The sequence below is a fragment of the Bombina bombina genome, chromosome 2 (genome assembly GCF_027579735.1).
Source record: "Bombina bombina isolate aBomBom1 chromosome 2, aBomBom1.pri, whole genome shotgun sequence".
NCBI classification, from domain to species: domain Eukaryota; kingdom Metazoa; phylum Chordata; class Amphibia; order Anura; family Bombinatoridae; genus Bombina; species Bombina bombina.
The window spans coordinates 484,691,932-484,713,651 of record NC_069500.1 but is presented as its reverse complement, the minus strand read 5'-3'; the positions used below and the strand labels follow the sequence as shown (position 1 = coordinate 484,713,651).

The 21,720-nt window shown below is 40.8% G+C and overlaps 1 protein-coding gene across 3 annotated transcripts in view; it reads right to left on the bottom strand.

The window, feature by feature from the left end:
- Positions 1-21,720, bottom strand: part of RASAL1 (RAS protein activator like 1) — a 310,566-nt gene that overhangs the window by 52,423 nt on the left and 236,423 nt on the right. For 2 of the 3 annotated variants that reach the window (XM_053702172.1, XM_053702169.1), the window contains exons 8-14: positions 16,648-16,739; positions 15,963-16,080; positions 15,669-15,819; positions 15,275-15,339; positions 6,811-6,923; positions 6,515-6,710; positions 6,261-6,398 (exon numbers count right to left, since the gene is read on the bottom strand). In XM_053702172.1, the coding sequence (XP_053558147.1) occupies positions 6,261-6,398; positions 6,515-6,710; positions 6,811-6,923; positions 15,275-15,339; positions 15,669-15,819; positions 15,963-16,080; positions 16,648-16,739 (873 nt within the window). The remainder of the gene's footprint in view (positions 1-6,260; positions 6,399-6,514; positions 6,711-6,810; positions 6,924-15,274; positions 15,340-15,668; positions 15,820-15,962; positions 16,081-16,647; positions 16,740-21,720) is intronic. The other variant, XM_053702170.1, reaches the window with a different exon arrangement.

Sequence of the window (21,720 nt, the reverse complement as noted above, 5' to 3'; positions counted from 1 at the left end):
ACAATGTAAAGCTGATAACTCAGAGACTCTCCGAGCCGAAGAAATAGCCATTAAAAATAACACTTTCCAAGATAACAACTTTATATCAATGGAATGAAGGGGTTCAAACGGAACTCCTTGTAGAACGTTAAGAACAAGGTTTAAACTCCATGGCGGAGCAACAGTTTTAAACACAGGCTTGATTCTAGCTAAAGCCTGACAAAAGGCCTGGACGTCTGGATTTTCTGACAGACGCCTGTGCAACAAGATGGACAGAGCTGAGATCTGTCCCTTTAATGAACTAGCCGATAAACCCTTTTCTAAACCTTCTTGTAGAAAGGACAATATCCTAGGAATCCTAACCTTACTCCAGGAGTAACCTTTGGATTCGCACCAGTATAGGTATTTACGCCATATCTTATGGTAAATCCTTCTGGTAACAGGCTTCCTAGCCTGTATCAGGGTATCAATAACCGACTCAGAAAAACCACGTTTTGATAAAATCAAGCGTTCAATTTCCAAGCAGTCAGCTTCAGAGAAGTTAGATTTTGATGTTTGAATGGACCCTGTATCAGAAGGTCCTGTCTTAGAGGTAGAGACCAAGGCGGACAGGATGACATGTCCACTAGATCTGCATACCAAGTCCTGCATGGCCATGCAGGCGCTATTAGAATCACTGATGCTCTCTCCTGTTTGATTTTGGCAATCAATCGAGGAAGCAGCGGGAAGGGTGGAAACACATAAGCCATCCCGAAGTTCCAAGGTGCTGTCAAAGCATCTATCAGAACCGCTCCCGGATCCCTGGATCTGGACCCGTAGCGAGGAAGTTTGGCGTTCTGGCGAGACGCCATGAGATCTATCTCTGGTTTGCCCCAACGTCGAAGTATTTGGGCAAAGACCTCCGGATGAAGTTCCCACTCCCCAGGATGAAAAGTCTGGCGACTCAAGAAATCCGCCTCCCAGTTCTCCACTCCCGGGATGTGGATTGCTGACAGGTGGCAAGAGTGAGACTCTGCCCAGCGAATTATCTTTGATACTTCCATCATTGCTAGGGAGCTTCTTGTCCCTCCTTGATGGTTGATGTAAGCTACAGTCGTGATGTTGTCCGACTGAAACCTGATGAACCCCCGAGTTTTTAACTGGGGCCAAGCCAGAAGGGCATTGAGAACTGCTCTCAATTCCAGAATGTTTATTGGTAGGAGACTTTCCTCCTGATTCCATTGTCCCTGAGCCTTCAGAGAATTCCAGACAGCGCCCCAACCTAGTAGGCTGGCGTCTGTTGTTACAATTGTCCAGTCCGGCCTGCTGAATGGCATCCCCCTGGACAGATGTGGCCGAGAAAGCCACCATAGAAGAGAGTTTCTGGTCTCTTGATCCAGATTCAGAGTAGGGGACAAGTCTGAGTAATCCCCATTCCACTGACTCAGCATGCACAATTGCAGCGGTCTGAGATGTAGACGTGCAAAGGGTACTATGTCCATTGCTGCTACCATTAAGCCGATCACCTCCATGCATTGAGCTACTGACGGGAGTTGAATGGAATGAAGGACACGGCATGCATTTAGAAGCTTTGTTAATCTGTCTTCTGTCAGATAAATCTTCATTTCTACAGAATCTATAAGAGTCCCCAAGAATGGAACTCTTGTGAGAGGAAAGAGAGAACTCTTCTTTTCGTTCACTTTCCATCCATGCGACCTTAGAAATGCCAGAACTAACTCTGTATGAGACTTGGCAGTTTGCAAGTTTGAAGCTTGTATCAGAATGTCGTCTAGGTACGGAGCTACCGAAATTCCTCGCGGTCTTAGTACCGCCAGAAGGGCACCCAGAACCTTTGTGAAGATTCTTGGAGCCGTAGCCAATCCGAATGGAAGAGCTACAAACTGGTAATGCCTGTCTAAGAAGGCAAACCTTAGATACCGGAAATGATCTTTGTGAATCGGTATGTGAAGGTAAGCATCCTTTAAATCCACTGTGGTCATGTACTGACCCTTTTGGATCATGGGTAAGATTGTCCGAATAGTTTCCATTTTGAACGATGGAACTCTTAGGAATTTGTTTAGGATCTTTAAATCCAAGATTGGCCTGAAAGTTCCCTCTTTTTTGGGAACCACAAACAGGTTTGAGTAAAACCCTTGTCCTTGTTCCGACCGCGGAACCGGATGGATCACTCCCATTAATAACAGATCTTGTACACAGCGTAGAAACGCTTCTTTCTTTATCTGGTTTGTTGACAACCTTGACAGATGAAATCTCCCTCTTGGGGGAGAGAATTTGAAGTCTAGAAGGTATCCCTGAGATATGATCTCTAGCGCCCAGGGATCCTGAACATCTCTTGCCCAAGCCTGGGCGAAGAGAGAGAGTCTGCCCCCCACTAGATCCGGTCCCGGATCGGGGGCCCTCGATTCATGCTGTCTTAGGGGCAGCAGCAGGTTTCCTGGCCTGCTTGCCCTTGTTCCAGGACTGGTTAGGTTTCCAGCCTTGTCTGTAACGAGCAACGGCTCCTTCCTGTTTTGGTGCAGTGGAAGTTGGTGCTGCTCCTGCTTTGAAATTCCGAAAGGGACGAAAATTAGACTGTCTAGCCTTAGCTTTGGCTTTGTCTTGAGGCAGGGCGTGGCCCTTACCTCCTGTAATGTCAGCGATAATTTCTTTCAAACCGGGCCCAAATAAAGTTTGCCCTTTGAAAGGTATATTAAGTAATTTGGACTTAGAAGTTACATCAGCTGACCAGGATTTTAGCCACAGCGCCCTACGTGCCTGAATGGCGAATCCTGAGTTCTTAGCCGTAAGTTTGGTTAAATGTACTACGGCCTCCGAAATGAATGAATTAGCTAGTTTAAGGACTCTAAGCCTGTCCGTAATGTCGTCCAGCGTAGCTGAACTAAGGTTCTCTTCCAGAGACTCCATCCAAAATGCTGCCGCAGCCGTAATCGGCGCGATGCATGCAAGGGGTTGCAATATAAAACCTTGTTGAACAAACATTTTCTTAAGGTAACCCTCTAATTTTTTATCCATTGGATCTGAAAAAGCACAGCTATCCTCCACCGGGATAGTGGTACGCTTAGCTAAAGTAGAAACTGCTCCCTCCACCTTAGGGACCGTTTGCCATAAGTCCCGTGTGGTGGCGTCTATTGGAAACATCTTTCTAAATATTGGAGGGGGTGAGAACGGCACACCGGGTCTATCCCACTCCTTAGTAACAATTTCAGTTAGTCTCTTAGGTATAGGAAAAACGTCAGTACTCGCCGGTACCGCAAAGTATTTATCCAACCTACACAATTTCTCTGGTATTGCAACAGTGTTACAATCATTAAGAGCCGCTAAAACCTCCCCTAGTAATACACGGAGGTTCTCCAATTTAAATTTAAAATTTGAAATATCTGAATCCAATCTGTTTGGATCAGAACCGTCACCCACAGAATGAAGCTCTCCGTCCTCATGCTCTGCAAGCTGTGACGCAGTATCAGACATGGCTCTAGTATTATCAGCGCACTCTGTTCTCACCCCAGAGTGATCACGCTTGCCCCTTAGTTCTGGTAATTTAGCCAAAACTTCAGTCATAACAGTAGCCATATCTTGTAATGTTATCTGTAATGGCCGCCCAGATGTACTAGGCGTCACAATATCACGCACCTCCCGGGCGGGAGATGCAGGTACTGACACGTGAGGCGAGTTAGTCGGCATAACTCTCCCCTCGCTGTTTGGTGAAATTTGTTCAATTTGTACAGATTGGCTTTTATTTAAAGTAGCATCAATACAGTTAGTACATAAATTTCTATTGGGCTCCACCTTGGCATTGGAACAAATGACACAGGTATCTTCCTCTGAATCAGACATGTTTAACACACTAGCAAATAAACTTGCAACTTGGTTACAATCTTATTTAACAAAAACGTACTGTGCCTCAAAGAAGCACTAAACGATTAAATGACAGTTGAAATAATGAACTGAAAAACTGTTATAGCATCAATCCTTGAAAACAACACAACTTTTAGCAAAGGTTTGTTCCCATTAGTAAAGTAACAATAATTAAATTTGAAACGTAAAAATAACAGAGCAACGTTTTTAATCACAGTCAATATATAAGTCTCACAGCTCTGCTGAGAGAATCTACCTCCCTTCAAAGAAGTTTGAAGACCCCTGAGTTCTGTTAGAGATGAACCGGATCATGCAGGAAATACAAGAGTAACTGACTGGAAATTTTTGATGCGTAGCAAAGAGCGCCAAAAACGGCCCCTCCCCCTCACACACAGCAGTGAGAGAGAAACGAAACTGTCACAATTAAAACAAGCAACTGCCAAGTGGAAAAATAATGCCCAAACATTTATTCACTCAGTACCTCAGAAAATGCAAACGATTCTACATTCCAGCAAAAACGTTTAACATAATAAATACCTATTAAAAGGTCTAATGTATTTTTTACAGAGTAATTCCAGTGAAGTACCATCCCCAGAATACTGAAGTGTAGAGTATACATACATGTCATTATAACGGTATGGCAGGATTTTCTCATCAATTCCATTCAGAAAATAAAAACTGCTACATACCTCAATGCAGATTCATCTGCCCGCTGTCCCCTGATCTGAAGCTTTTACCTCCCTCAGATGGCCGAGAAACAGCAATATGATCTTAACTACTCCGGTTAAAATCATAGTAAAAACTCTGGTAGATTCTTCTTCAAACTCTGCCAGAGAGGCAATAACACGCTCCGGTGCTATTGTAAAATAACAAACTTTTGATTGAAGTTATAAAAACTAAGTATAATCACCATAGTCCTCTCACACATCCTATCTAGTCGTTGGGTGCAAGAGAATGACTGGGAGTGACGTAGAGGGGAGGAGCTATATGCAGCTCTGCTGGGTGAATCCTCTTGCATTTCCTGTTGGGGAGGAGTTATATCCCAGAAGTAATGATGACCCGTGGACTGATCACACATAACAGAAGAAATTGGGTTTTACATCCCTTTAATACCCTTGTGGAGGGTTAAATATGCAAAGTATTTTACAAATGTCTGCAGTGGGGTTTCATATGTATTCAAATGGCTTCAAAAACTGAAAACAGCATATCACATTGTGAAAAACATTCAAAGAGCTATTAAACCGGACTAAAAACAAAGCCACACATTTGTAACACACTCACATTAAAGCAATTGTCTCTTCAAAGGGACACAACATTTAAACTAAACTGTTATGGTTTAGTAAATGCAAAAAATGTATTATTTAATTTATTAAACGTACCTTTTTCTATTTATTTGCATTATTCTACAAACGCTGGAGCATTTTTAAGATGATATGCTCCAAATACGCACGGATGTTTAATTCTGACATCCATACCATATGAACACAATAGGACAAGATATAGCACAGAAATACATTACAGCCTAACAACAAGTATCTATCTGTTTATATAGTAACTCCCTGGTAAAGATCTTGTGTAATGAACACAGAAAGTAGAAGAAAAAGGACTAAAGAAACGTAATCACTTCACCAGCCAAGCAGATGCCCCATTGTGAGAAGGCAACCCTGGGTAGTTATCTACTTTTCCATTGGATGTCCAAAGAAATTAATCATTTGCAGGGAATGAAAATAAAGTCCTGATCATAATAATATTCAATTAATACAATCAATATTTCACAGCATTATAGTTCTAAATCCCATATCTAACAAATTAAATAAATATGTAAGTGGACACAGATTATAGGCCATGCCATTTTATTTTTCTAAACTTGGTATCTAGTGGATAAAAATCTCTTTTTCATCAATTATGTGACATACAGAGCTCCATCTTACCCATCATATGAAAGATAAGTCTCTTCTCTTTCAAATTAAGTCACAGAAGTCAATGGACACATTTTTAAAAATATACTTATTTAGTTCCCTCCCCTTTAATTACTGTATAACTTGTGTATAATGGTTTAAAGAAATTGGCATTTTACACACCTATCACATGACATTTAGAGAGTTATGTGAGCCTATTGTTTAAATGAGGAAATTACCCCCTTTCCTGTTGAGAGATCTCTTGGGTATAAGCATCTATATTTGTCCAAAATAGGGGCATAGTTTTAAAACCCATTGTTATTTATACTCCAAATGTGGTGCCTAATGGGTTATAAAATTACCATTTTCTAGTTCATGTGTTAAACAGAAGATTATCTTCTTTTACAGGTATAAGCACATTTGTCCCCACTGGATAAAAGAGACTTTAGTCAAAACAGAAGGTCATATATATAACTAGTGATCATGCAAATACCTCAAGATCATATATTCCACACTACCAGTTGGTACCTTTGCAAGTAGTAGTAGGGTGCGTGCGGTGCGGGGATCAGCATGGTGCTCTTGCAGGTGGAATAGTTTAGGGGTGAGGATGGCAGGAGCAAAAAAGCGCAGGAAGAGGAAACCACTGATAGCAGCATACTTCACATCCTGGTTACAGTCAGAAAATATAGTTGGGCGGTTAGCAGAATAGTGTCTACTAACTAAGTTGATTTGTTTTAAAGCACTGAGTGACAGTAAGTGGGTGATACTGTGTATGATCTCACCTGGTTGGAAGGCCCTGGAAAACGCTCTTCCACCCTCTTGTGCAATTGTTTGAAGCAAAGACGCATGCCTGGTGGGCACTGTTCCACAGAGCCCAGAATGGCATCCATTATGTCCCCAAGATAGCCCTTTAGAGACTCCAGGCTACTCTCCCGAACCTGTTGCTCTGAAACTGAGCTCTTAAAGGAGATACGCCTGCTAGAGAGAAATGGCAGCATCACATGCTCAGTCATTGCCATCATATATAAGACCAACCTGCATATTATTATTTTATATTCTGCTATTAATGCCATCTCACCTGCCACGGTTCAAATCAATTTTGCATGGATCAAGTTCCACATATCTCTTTTCTTCAAAGATCCTGGTAATGATTGGACGCAGAACCTCGTGTAAGTATGGCATGCCTACAATCTAACAGGGAAAGATGGGTAGAAGGAAAAATTGAGAGACAGGGAGGACAGACAACAGAAAAATGTAGGAATAAATTGAACAGAAGGAAAATGTGAACAAAAGAAGGTTTAAGAGTGTAGAACACAAATGGAGAATAAATTAAAAAGGTTTAACTGACAGTTGTTAAATTGTGATATCAAAGAAAACACAATAGGCTGGGATTAGACTGAAAACAAACAAGGAGAATAAAATGAAGGTTGATAGAGATGTGGGGAGAAGCAAGGAAATTAATTAACAAGAGTATATAACATGGATAAAAAAAACAAAAACAAAAAACAACATGGACCTCAGTAAAATAAGCTATGTGGAACCTATAATGACTCACTGTATTTACTGTTAGCTATGTTATTAATTTTAGCACAAAAAGGTTTACCCCAAAGACTGATACCGTAAGCTGCTCTCAGGTACAATGGACCTTCAAAGGGACATGAAACCCAAAAATTTTCTTTCATGATTCAGACAAAGCATGCACTTTTTTTAATCAATTTTCTAATTTACATTACATTTTATTTGTTCTCTTTTCTTGAAAAACAGGGACATAAGCTTGGGATCATGCACATCTCTGGAACACTATATGACAGCAGATTTGCAAGAATAGTATTTGAAAGAGCACTTGATGGCAGCACTATTCCCTGCCATATAGTGCTCAGACACCTACCTAGGTACCTCTTCAATAAAGAATAATACCATGGGAAGTAAGCAAAATTTGATAACAGAAGTAAAGTTGAAACTTTTTTTTAAATTGGAAGTTATCTCCTTTTTAAAAGCAAATACTAGGTAGGCTCAGGAGAGTGCATGTCTTGACAAAAATGTTAGCAACAATGTAGATAAAACAAAACAAAGAAAAGGAACCACATCTGATGTCTTAATAAAACAAATCAGGAGTGTTTAAAACGTGCACTCCCAAGAGGGTGATACAAAAACATGCTTAGATCTTGTAGTTTCCGGGCTAATTGATCCTTCGCATTTGTAAGGCACAGAAACTCTACAGACTCCACCAGCTGAAGTTTATTAGTTTTAATGAATTAAAAAAAGAAGAACCTCACAGTGAGGTAGAGATCTAAGGCACCATGTTTCTCAGTCTCACATACAATGTGGCAAATTTCCTTTGAGTTGTTTTATCTACAGTGTGACTGTTGAGCAGTGTGTCATAACTGATTTCACTGATTAAAAGAGTTGCCCTTAAGCATGCCCTTAATAAACGTTCTGTTTGTAACAATGTTTGTAACAATGCTTTACATACTCAGTATGTTTTCATGGAAAGAAGCTAAGTGTAGCTATACATATACAAAGAATGAGAATGAATTTGATCACTGGAATTAATTGGAAAGGTCTTTTTTTAATTTAGCTTTATGCTCTATTTTAATCATGAACATGTAATTTGACTTTCATATAGCTTTAACTAAAAACATGCTAAGTTTTGTAGTTCCTATCAGCAGACAAAGGCCTCTATTTATCATTGGTCTTGCGGACCTGATCCGACATTGCGGATCAGGTCCGCAAAGACCTCGCTAAATGCGGAGAGCAATATGCTCTCCACATTTAACATTGCACCAGCAGCTCACAAGAGCTGCTGGTGCAACGCCGCCCCCTGCTGACTCACGGCCAATCGGCCGCCAGCAGGGGGGTGTCAATCAACCCGATCATACTTGATCGGGTTGATTTCCGGCGATGTCTGTCCACCTGCTCAGAGCAGGCGGACAGGGTTATGGAGCAGCGGTCTTTAGACCACTGCTTCATAACTTGTGTTTCTGGCGAGTCTTCAGACTCGCCAGAAACACGGCCCTTCAAGCTCCGTACAGAGCTTGGTAAATATGGGCCAAAGACTCCTTCAATCCAAGCACACCTGTCTGAGAAGCAATAACATCTAATCTAGTCAGAGAGGAAGAGTGAGAACCTGTCCTCCTGCAGGGATGGTAAATTTACTCCAGAGAATACAGGTCAATATTAATGGGACTGAAAACTACCAAAAAAAATAATAATACTATCATGCATACGAACCAACACTATTTAAACGTGTTAAAAAATATTCTTTTCTCCAACATTGGTGTGTCCGGTCCACGGCTTCATCCTTACTTGTGGGATATTCTCTTCCCCTACAGGAAATGGCAAAGAGAGCACACAGCAAGAGCTGTCCATATAGCCCCCCCTCTGGCTCTGCCCCCCAGTCATTCTCTTTGCCGCTCTGAACAAGTAGCATCTCCACGGGGATGGTAAAGAGTATGTGGTGTTAGTTGTATTTTTTTATTCTTCTATCAAGAGTTTGTTATTTTAAAATAGTGCCGGTTTGTACTATTTACTCTACAACAGAAAGTGATGAAGAGTTCTGTTTAAAGAGGAGTATGATTTTAGCAGCAGTAACTAAAATCAATTGCTGTTCCCACGCAGGACTGTTGAGCCCAGAGAACTTCAGTTGGGGGGAACAGTTTGCAGGCTTATCTGCTTCAGGTATGATCAGTCATATTTCTAACAAGACATGTTAATGCTAGAAGACTGTCAGTTTTCCCTTAAGGGGTAAGTAAGCCATTTTCTTAGACTCATAACAGATTAAGGCTTACAAATGGGCTCTATACTGGTTGACACTATTGTGGGCTAAATCGATTGATTTATTTCATATTTAGATGGCATTTAGAGTGTTTTGTGAAATTTAAAGCACTTTTGGGAACGTTTTTATTCGCCTGGCATTTAGTTAGACTACTATTTCAGTCAGAAAGGCCCCTTCACTCTGGTATGCAGAGGAAGGAGGCCCCGTTTTCGCGCCTCAATTGCGCAGTTTATTTCCATGGCAGTGCATGCAGCTTCATGTGAGGGGTCCTGTGGCATACTAAAACGGACTCAGGAAGGTTTATTTCAGTGCTGAATAACTCTCAGGGAAGGTAAAAAGCCACAGCAAGGCTGTGGCAGTGATTGTGGTGTACTAAAATTGTTGAATTGAACAAATAGCTCCGGTTTGCTCATTTTAAGGGTTAAAGTCTTGAAACTTGGTGTGCAATACTTTCAAGGCATTAGGACTCTGGGTTGCAAATTTTGTTAAAATCGGACATTGCCTTCATAGTTTTTCAAAATATCAGAAATAAAATGTGCTTGTTTATTATTTAAAGGGACAGTAACGCTTTTCTTTAAAAACGCTTTTATTGCATTATTAGCCTGCCAAATTTTGTCTAACATGTCTATACCTTCAGATAGCTCATGTTTTGTGTGTATGGAAGCCAAGGTGGTTCCCCCTATTAATGTATGCGCAAATTGTGTCATAGCGTCCAAACATAGTAAGGACAGTACTGTCACATTTAATAAGATTGCCCAAGATGATTCTTCTAATGAAGGTAGTGGGGATAGTTCATCATCCGCTCCTTCTGTGTGAACACCAGTTTTGCCCGCGCAGGCGATACCTAGTTCATCTAGCGAGCCAATGCTGGTTACTATGCAGCAATTAACTGCAGTAATGGATAATTCTATAGCAAATCTATTATCCAAACTGCCATCATACCCTAGAAAGCGTGATTGCTCAGTTTTAAATACAGAAGATGAGCAGGTTGGCGCTGAGGACAATTTATCAGTTATACCCTCACATCAATCTGAATTGGCTGTGAGGGAGGGGCTGTCTGAGGGTGAAATTTCTGATTCAGGAAAAGTTTCTCAGCAGGCAGACACTGATATCGTAACATTTAAATTTAAGTTAGAACATCTCCGCGCCCTGCTTAAGGAGGTCCTAACTACTCTTGATGACTGTGATTCTTTGGTAATTCCAGAGAAATCGTGCAAGATGGACAAATTCTTAGAGGTCCCAGTGCACGCTGATGCCTTTCCGATACCCAAGCGGGTGGCGGACATAGTGACTAAGGAGTGGGAAAAGCCAGGTATACCTTTTGTCCCACCTCCTATATTCAAGAAAATGTTCCCCATTGTTGACCCCAGAAGGGACGCATGGCAAACGGTCCCTAAGGTTGAGGGGGCAGTGTCAACGTTAGCTAAGCGCACAACTATTCCTATTGAGGACAGTTGCGCTTTTAAAGATCCTATGGATAAAAAATTGGAAGGATTGCTAAAAAAAGATATTTGTTCAGCAAGGTTTCCTTCTCCAACCAATTTCGTGCATTATTCCTGTCACCACGGCAGCGTATTTTTGGTTCGAGGAACTAGAAAATTCGCTCCAAAAAGAGACTCCATATGATGAAGTCATGGACAGAATTCACGCACTAAAGTTGGCTAATTCCTTTATTTTGGATGCCGCTTTCCAATTGGCTAAGTTAGCGGCGAAAAATTCAGGTTTTGCAATAGTGGCGCGCAGAGCGCTTTGGCTAAAATCCTGGTCGGCGGATGTGTCGTCCAAGAATAAATTGCTTAATATTCCTTTCAAGGGTAAGACCCTTTTCGGGCCGGAATTGAAAGAGATTATTTCAGACATTACTGGTGGAAAGGGACATGCTCTCCCACAGGATAGGCCTTTCAAGGCTAAGAACAAATCTAATTTTCGTTCCTTTCGCAATTTCAGGAACGGACTGAATCCTAACTCTGCGGCCTCCAGACAGGAAGGCAACTCTTCCCAGCCTAAACCAGCATGGAAACTATTGCAAGGCTGGAACAAGGGTAAACAGGCCAAAAAGCCTGCTGCTGCTACCAAGACAGCATGAAGGGGTAGCCCCCGATCCAGGACCGGATCTAGTAGGGGGCAGACTCTCTCTCTTTGCTCAAGCTTGGGCAAGAGATGTTCCGGATCCCTGGGCACTAGAAATAGTCTCTCAGGGGTATCTTCTAGAGTTCAAGGAACTTCCTCCACGGGGAAGGTTCCACATGTCTCGCTTATCTTCAGACCAGATAAAGAGACAGGCATTCCTACATTGCGTAGGAGACCTATTAAAGATGGGAGTGATACACCCAGTTCCAACAGCGGAACAAGGTCTGGGTTTTTACTCAAACCTGTTCGTAGTTCCCAAAAAAGAGGGAACTTTCAGGCCAATTCTGGATTTAAAAATTCTAAACAAATTCCTCAGAGTTCCATCATTCAAAATGGAAACTATTCGGACGATCTTACCAACAATCCAGGAGGGTCAGTATATGACTACCGTGGACTTAAAGGATGCGTACCTGCATATTCCTACCCACAAAGATCATCATCAGTTCCTGAGGTTCGCCTTCCTGGACAAACATTACCAGTTCGTGGCCCTTCCATTCGGTCTAGCCACTGCTCCCAGAATTTTCACAAAGGTGCTAGGGTCCCTTCTAGCGGTATTAAGACCAAGGGGCATTGCTGTAGTACCTTATCTAGGCGACATTCTAATCCAGGCGTCGTCTCTTCCCAAAGCAAAGGCTCATACAGACATTGTTCTAGCCTTCCTCAGATCTCACGGGTGGAAGGTGAACGTAGAAAAGAGTTCCCTGTCCCCGTCAACAAGAGTTCCCTTTTTGGGAACAATAATTGATTCTGTAGAAATGAAGATCTTCCTGACAGAAGTCAAAAAGTTAAAGCTTCTAAACGTTTGTGAAGTTCTTCATTCTATTCTTCAACCTTCCATAGCTCAGTGCATGGAAGTAGTAGGATTAATGGTTGCAGCAATGGACATAGTTCCTTTTGCTCGAATTCATCTAAGACCATTACAACTGTGCATGCTCAATCAGTGGAATGGGGACTATGCAGACTTGTCTCCCCAGATTCAAGTAGACCAGGTAACCAGGGATTCTCTCCGCTGGTGGTTGTCTCACGATCACCTGTCTTAGGGAATGAGTTTCCGCAGACCAGAGTGGGTCATTGTCACGACCGACGCCAGTCTCTTAGGCTGGGGCGCGGTCTGGGACTCTCTGAAAGCTCAAAGTCTATGGTCTCGAGAAGAGTGTCTTCTTCCGATAAACATTTTAGAACTGAGAGCGATATTCAATGTGCTCCTGGCTTGGCCTCACCTAGCAAAGGCCAAATTCATAAGGTTCCAGTCGGACAACATGACGACTGTAGCGTACATCAATCATCAGGGGGGAACAAAGAGTTCCTTAGCGATGAGAGAGGTATCCAAGATCATCAAATGGGCGGAGGATCACTCCTGCCACCTATCTGCAATTCACATCCCAGGAGTGGACAACTGGGAGGCGGATTATTTGAGTCGTCAGACTTTTCATCCGGGGGAGTGGGAACTCCACCCGGAGGTTTTTGCCCAGTTAACTCAACTATGGGGCATTCCGGATATGGATCTGATGGCGTCTCGCCAGAACGCCAAGGTTCCTCAATACGGATCCAGATCCAGGGACCCCAAGGCGGCACTGGTGGATGCACTAGTAGCGCCTTGGTCGTTCAACCTAGCTTATGTGTTTCCACCGTTTCCTCTCCTTCCCAGGCTTGTAGCCAGGATCAAACAGGAGCAGGCCTCGGTGATTCTAATAGCTCCTGCGTGGCCACGCAGGACTTGGTATGCAGACCTGGTGAATATATCATCGGCTCCACCATGGAAGCTACCTTTGAGGCAGGATCTTCTAGTACAAGGTCCATTCGAACATCCAAATCTAGTCTCTCTCCAACTGACTGCTTGGAAATTGAACGCTTGATTCTATCTAAGCGTGGATTTTCTGACTCGGTTATAGATACTCTAGTTCAGGCCAGAAAGCCTGTGACTAGGAAAATTTACCATAAGATATGGCAAAAATATATCTGTTGGTGCAGATCCAAGGGATACTCTTGGAGTAAAATTAAAATTCCAAGGATACTTTCCTTTCTCCAAGAGGGTTTGGATAAAGGTTTGTCAGCTAGTTCTCTAAAAGGACAGATATCTGCTCTGTCGGTTTTGTTGCACAAACGTCTGGCAGCTGTGCCAGATATACAGGCGTTTGTAGAGGCGTTAGTCAGGATCAAGCCTGTCTATAGACCTATGACTCCTCCATGGAGTCTAAACTTGGTTCTTTCAGTTCTTCAGGGGGTTCCTTTTGAACCCATGCATTCCATAGATATTAAGTTACTATCTTGGAAAGTTCTGTTTTTGGTTGCAATTTCTTCTGCTAGAAGAGTTTCTGAATTGTCTGCTTTGCAGTGTTCTTCTCCCTATCTGATTTTCCATACAGATAAGGTAGTTTTACGTACCAAGCCTGGTTTTCTTCCAAAGGTCGTTTCTAACAGGAATATTAACCAGGAAATTGTTGTTCCTTCTCTGTGTCCGAATCCAGTTTCAAAGAAGGAACGTTTGTTACACAATCTAGATGTGGTTCGTGCTTTAAAGTTCTATTTAGAAGCAACAAAGGATTTCAGACAGACATCATCCTTGTTTGTTGTGTATTCTGGTAAGAGGAGAGGGCAGAAAGCTACTGCTACCTCTCTTTCCTTTTGGCTGAAAAGCATCATCCGATTGGCTTATGAGACTGCCGGACGGCAGCCTCCTGAACGAATTACAGCTCATTCTACTAGAGCTGTGGCTTCCACATGGGCCTTCAAGAACGAGGCTTCTGTTGATCAGATATGTAAGGCAGCGACTTGGTCTTCTCTGCACACTTTTGCCAAATTTTACAAATTCGATACTTATGCTTCTTCGGAGGCTATTTTTGGGAGAAAGGTTTTGCAAGCCGTGGTGCCTTCCGTTTAGGTAACCTGGTTTGCTCCCTCCCTTCATCCATGTCCTAAAGCTTTGGTATTGGTTCCCACAAGTAAGGATGAAGCCGTGGACCGGACACACCAATGTTGGAGAAAACAGAATTTATGTTTACCTGATAAATTTCTTTCTCCAACGGTGTGTCCGGTCCACGGCCCGCCCTGGTTTTTAATCAGGTTTGAAAAATTTCTTTCTTTATACACTACAGTCACCACGGCACCCTATAGTTTCTCCTTTTTCTCCTAACCGTCGGTCGAATGACTGGGGGACGGAGCCAGAGGGGGGGCTATATGGACAGCTCTTGCTGTGTGCTCTCTTTGCCATTTCCTGTAGGGGAAGAGAATATCCCACAAGTAAGGATGAAGCCGTGGACCGGACACACCGTTGGAGAAAGAAATTTATCAGGTAAACATAAATTCTGTTTTTATAGAAAAAAAAAAGTTAAAATCATTTTCATTTTAAATCGAATAGGAAATACAAACGACCTTAAGGACTCACTGCTCACTCGCCAAAAGGCAGAACATTGTAATGTAGATATAAGACCCAAATAATACACTACAGGTCTGTGTTAAAGTTCGGTTGTGTATTAATTGGAAGATAATTGTTTTATTCATGGATGGTGGTGACACATCTCATAATCATAAAAACATCTGTTTTATATATATATATATATATATTTAAATGCCCAATAAATCATTGAGTTTAAACTGTAAGAAAGCCATTCTTATACAGACTTCCCTCATGACTTACCTTCATATACTGCTCCATAGATTTTGATGCTAGAGAGTTTGATCGAAAAAGTGTATTTGGATCACCTGGAAGTGAAAAACAAGGCCACCATATAACTTTTGTGTATAGAGGATAGACTGAAGTAATAAAGATAATTAAAATATTTGACTTGCACCTAAGGTTGAGAGCTTTCTATCCAGTGATTTGTAGGTTAACTACTGAGCTTTTTCACAAAAACATGGAGAGATTAAACACACTTTAGTGAATATGCTAAACGGAATAATTAGGAACTGAGGAATGGTCTCTTAAGATAGAAGAGGTACTATAGAGAGAGTACTGAGAAGAGAATTGATATAGAGGTTGCAGATAGCTGGAGAGGCATGATTAGGGTGAGTTCTAGGTGGGGTGTTCTCACCAGTCCAGTTCACCTCTCGCATGTTGAGTTTGTCCAGGAAAGTCACAGCAAGTCCTTGTCCAAGGAAAATTTTGACTAATTTCACAGCAACCTCCTGTCGACTCTCAGCAGAACATATCTCCTCCAAGAGAGACAGCAAACTGCTATCACCCTGCAAAGTAAAGTTATGTTGGATACATCTATAGACGTGTCATATACAGATAAAAGCCCACCCTCATAAGATAAAATACCAACTAGACAGCAAAATGTCCTCACAAACACCAAAAACAAGAACCACAAATCTCATAGTCTCACCTGGTCAGGAGACTGAATAGATTCCACAAGGAGTTGAATGAGGGTTTGATAATAAACAGAAGGCAGAATTCGCTCTTCCGACAGATTCACCTTAACACGAAGGGATCCAAGCTTTCCTCTGAGTAGATTTATATCCCAAAGAATGTAATTACATAGGGCACACTTCCACTCACACAGACACAGAGAAAACACACACTCCATAAAAACATTTACAGTCATGTGATACGACAATGTGTCATATCATACACACACAGCTGTAGCAGTAGGAGGTTGCATTCAGTTATATGATTTCATTAACACATACACATAGTGATGTGATTGTATGATGTCACATGCAGTGATATATGGTCATGATGTCTTATGTGCAGTGGCATAGTGACATGATGTCAGAAGTAGTGATGCAGCAGTATAATGTCATACACTATGATATGGTGGTATGAGGTCCCAGTCACACGCAATGATATATGTTATCAAACACAGTGCTTTAATGATGTGATGTCACACTTAGTGCTTTAATTGTGTGATGTCATGTTTAGTGATGTAACGGTTTAATGTTACACTGATGTAACAGTATGATGTCACAGATAGTGATGTAACAATATGATGTCACATACTAATGTAATGGCACACTGTCACACACAAGCATGTAATAGTATGATGACACACACAAACTACTGTCTCCTACCCATTTTCTTCTTCTGAGTTCCCAAAGGGCAAAAGCCGGAACCATCCAGTAATGGCAGGACTTTTTTGTAGGGGCTCTAGGGGAAACCATACCTGAAAGAGTTCAAGAAAGTATAGAAATGTGAAGCACTAACTACAAAAAAGGTTTAAAGGAACATTGTACTATTTTTCACTTTGTTCCATCTAAACGAGGGCATTCTTTAAACTGATTAACCTGATGAACCCAAATAGCTGTAGGAATTGTTCTTAACAGTCAGCATTAATAGAGCAATATCAAATACATACTTCCCACTAGTTTCAATTTTGAAAAAAAAAAATATGAACAATGTCCCTTTAAAGTGAATGTCAATTTTGATGCTAAAGTTCCCGGTTTTTAAAAATCTGATTAAAATCAGGGGCACTTTAATTCATCAAAATTTACATTTCACTCCTATTGTGAAAAAAAACTTACCTTTTAATCTTGTCAGCAGCTCCAGCTTCCTCCGCTCGTCGCAAGCCATTTCTGACGTCAGAAATGATGTATAGGTCATCCTCCAATCACAGCTCCCCCCCGGGGGAATCAGTGTCTGATTCAACGCAGTGATTGGAGGAAGCCGGATTACTCATTTTAGACCCAGGAAGAGGCTTTGCGACGGGTGGAGGAAGCTGGAGCGGCTGTCAAGTTTAAAAGGTAAGTTTTTTTTCACAAAACGAGTGAAATGTAAATTTTTATGAATTAAAGTGCCCCTGTTTTTAATCGAATTTTTAAAAACCGGGCACTTTAGCATCAAAATTGACATTTACTTTAAGTACAATCAAAGAGATTATCTGAGGAAAAATACATAACAAATGTTAGACATTTAAATATGGTCTATTATCTCAATTTATATATTTTTTAAAATTTTATTACAACAATTATATTGCTATCAATAGCTATATTACCCTATTCTTTTGCCAGAACTATTTTATAAAGCAACACGTTCATCAGCATAAACAACAGTGATTCCTATCACATAAGCTAGTAACAAAAAAAGATTAAAGGGACACTGAACCCAAATTTTTTCTTTCGTGATTCAGATAGAGCAAGCAATTTTAAGCAACTTTATAATTTACTCCTATTGTCAAATTTTCTTCATTCTCTTGGTATCTTTATTTGAAAAGCAAGAATGTAAGTTTAGATGCCTGCCCATTTTTGGTGAACAACCATGGTTCTGAACCAAAAAAAAAAAAATTAAATGCCTTCTTTTTCAAATAAAGATAGCAAGAGAACGAAGACATATTGATAATAGGAGTAAATTAGAAAGTTGCTTACAATTGTATGCTCTATCTGAATCACAAAAGAAAAAATTTGGGTTCAGTGTCCCTTTAAAGTTTACATTATTTAATTAAACGGTCAAAATTCAACTTTTAACAGAGAAAATGCAATTTTAAACAACTTTCCAATTTTCTTCTATTATCCAATTTGCTTTGTTCTCTTGGTATCCTATGTTGAAAGAAATACCTTCTAAGGCTCAGGAACAACAATGTACTACTGGGAGCTAGCTGCTGATTGGTCGCTGCAGATATATGCTTCTAGTCATTGGCTCACGCCATGGGGTCCATTTATCATTGTGTGGACGGACATGATCCGCTATAGCGAACCATGTCCGCCACATACGCTGTCGGCATTTATCATTGCACCAGCAGTTCTTGTGAACTGCTGGTGCACTGCCGCCCCCTGCAGATTCGCGGCCAATCTTTAGACCCCTGCTTCATAACTTGTGTTTCTGGCAAGCCTGAAGGCTCGCCGGAAACACGGGGCATCAAGCTCCGTTCGGAGTTTAATAAATAGACCCCCATGTGTTCAACTAGCTCCCCGTAGTGCATTGCTGCTCCTTCAACAAAGGATGCCAAGATAATTAAACAAATTTAATTAGAAATGTAAATTGGAAAGTTGTTTAAAATTGTATTCTCTGTCTGAATCATGAAAAAAAATGTGCGTTTCATGTCCCTTTAACACATTAACACCAAACTAACTAGGGGCCAGATTACATGTGGAGCGGTATTTTATGCTCCCACTCTAACTCTGCTAGAAGTAAGCTGTTTGCGAGAGTCGGGTAGTGCTCGTATTACATGTTGAAAATGAACTGTTTTCGCACAATCACTAACCCGATGCGTGCAAAAAAACAAACTTAGAGTAAACTAAACAACAGCATTATTCTCAAGTGTGCTAACCCGACATGAAAATATGAATATTTTACATTGAAATGATCTTTACATACAAAAATATGTTCTATTTGTTCATAAATATTTCTATATATTTCTGATGCTTATTTTGTACAATATATATCTATATATTTACACTGTATATACTAGCTGTTGCCCGCGGCTTCGCTCGGGTGGATTTTGTGATTTGTAAAAAATAGCAAAAAACGGGACCACTCGCAACGACGTGTGCCCTCACATGTGTGATACTCACTGACATGAACTTCTTAAACTTCTTGAATTTTCATTAATTCTCTGTGTTTCTTGTAATCTAAATACCAATTTTTGTGTCTGTCACAGCTTTGTTTTTTGAAATATAGGTATCCTCATAAATTAGCCCCCCCTTTTTGACCCCCCCCTTAAGTGGATTTTCGGGAAATGTTAAAACATGTATTTTTTTTATTTTTAAAAAAGAATCTAAATACAAATGGTAATGTCTGTAACATCTTTCTTTTTTGAGATATAGGTATTCTCATATTGTCCGCCCTTAAGTGGATTTTGGGAAAATGGTAAAACGTGTTTCTTTATTTTTCAAAGAGAATTTAAATACCAATGTTCACATCTGTAACATCTTTGGTTTTTGAGATATAGATATCCTCAGAAACCAGCCCCCCCCCACCCACTTTTGACCCCCCTTAAGTGGATTTTCAGGAAATGTTAAAACACATATTTCTTTATTTTTCAAGGAGAATCTAAATACAAATTTTCACGTCTGTAACGTCTTTGGTTTATGAGATATAGATAGCCTCATAAATCAGCCCCCCCTTTTGACACCCTTAAGAGGATTTTGGGAAAATGGTAAAACACGTTTTTTCTTAAAGGATAATCTAAATACCAATTTTCATGTCTGTAACATTGTCGGTTTTTGAGATATAGGTAGCCTCATAAAAAAATGCACACCCCTTTTTCACCCCCTTAGGGACGTAATTTCCAAAAATCCTTCCATAGTGGGCGCCTTCGTCATAAAAACAACGTACCTTCCAAATTTCACGATCCTAGGTTATACGGTTTGAGATGGGCGTTGATGAGTCAGTCAGTCATTCAGTCAGTCAGTCAGTCAGGACTTCTTCTTTCATATATATATATATATATATATATATATATATATATATATATATACATGATTATATATAGGTATAAATATATACATATATATATATATATATATATATATATAGTAATATATTTCTAAAAATACTTAAAACATATTCTGCTATATATATATGTCTTTATATGTATACATATGTATTTGTGTTTATTTGTGTATATATATTTGTAAATACATATAAATACATCAGTACACACACACATATAAATATTTAGAGATGTCTATGTAGGTATTTCTATGTTAAAGCCCTTTGGCTGCCTTTTTTCTAACACCTAAGACCTCATATCTTTCAGCTCTTATAACTTTTTCTTTAAATATTTTTTTTAAATAAATTTTATTACACAGTGTTTTGATAAGTGTAAGTTTACTTTTTAATGTATTTTGTGATAATTTTTGGTTTCCCGAAACAGTTAACCAGTGGCGTCACTAGGGGGGGGGCGGGCCGCACCCGGGTGACACCCTCCAGGGGGTGACACCAAAAAAAAAAAAAAAAAAAAAAGATTTTTTTTTTTTTAATTTTTTTGAAATTCAAAGAAATACAATGTTGAGATGCATAGATTTTTTTTTATTAGAGGGGCTGGCATTTGGGAACATTGGTGGGACTGGGGAAGTTGTAGACACACAATTTTTTTGCCCCTTGAGCCAGTGCTGCAATTTCAACAAATAGTTTTCCCGGCTGCTTTTCCTTGTTTATACTTTGCTTCTCCCCTGCCCAATTTCGCTATGAATGTTGTGGGCATGCCGTGGGGCTTGCAAAGTTGCGCTGCTAGCCTAAACCTGCCTGCCTATCTGTGCTCACTGCTCAGTGACATGTGGAGTAGTGGAGTCACTCACTGCTGTGCTGTCTCTCTAAACGGAAACTGGCAAATCATGAGGGGATGCCTGGCACCTGACCGCATGACTGTTTGACACTGTCTTTAAAGTGAAGGAGCCACGTATGATGCCCACCAGACCATTACGGTTACGGTACACTAAGTGCACACTGAACAGGTAGGAGGGCGGGCGGGGGTCTGGGGGTGGGCAGAGTGCAGAGGTGATTGGCCATAAGAAGCGGTAGGCACGCGGCCCGGGGCTGTGCACTGACAGGCTTGGAACAGAGTCAGAGAGCAGAATTTTCATAGTTTGCACCTAAACCTTTTCTTTAGTGATTTATTTTTAGAGTGCTCTGTTTATTTTTCATTTGATGCTCTGCTGAGCCAGGGAGCAGCTCTAGGCATGCGCTTTATAATTAATGCAGTGCAGTTTACATATTTTGTAAGTGTGTGCCTGAGTTTTTGTGTGTGTGTGTGTGTGTCTCAGTGTTATTGTGTGTGTGTCTGAGTATGTTTTAAGTGTGTCTGAGTGTTTGTATGTGTGTTTGCCTGTGTTTTTGTGTGTGTCTGCTTTCTGGGGGGGGGGTGACACCATAACTTACCGCACCGGGTGACACCAACCCTAGTGACGCCACTGCAGTTAACTTCAATAGCGCTCAAGCGATAACGTTTACTTTCAACTTGTAATACGAGCGATAAACCCGACGCATGCAAACAGCCAGGATAAAACTGCTTTTCTTTGGCCCTATATATTTATATGATTTTACATTTCTAACTTTCATATATCTAACTTTCCAACCCTCACAGTAATCTCAGTCCTGAATGCTTCAATCTATTGCACAGTGATTGTGGTGGATAAGTAAGGCATCTCCCCAGAGGTGTAACTAGAAACTACAGGGCCCAGGTGCAAGAATCTAAGAAGGGCCCCCAC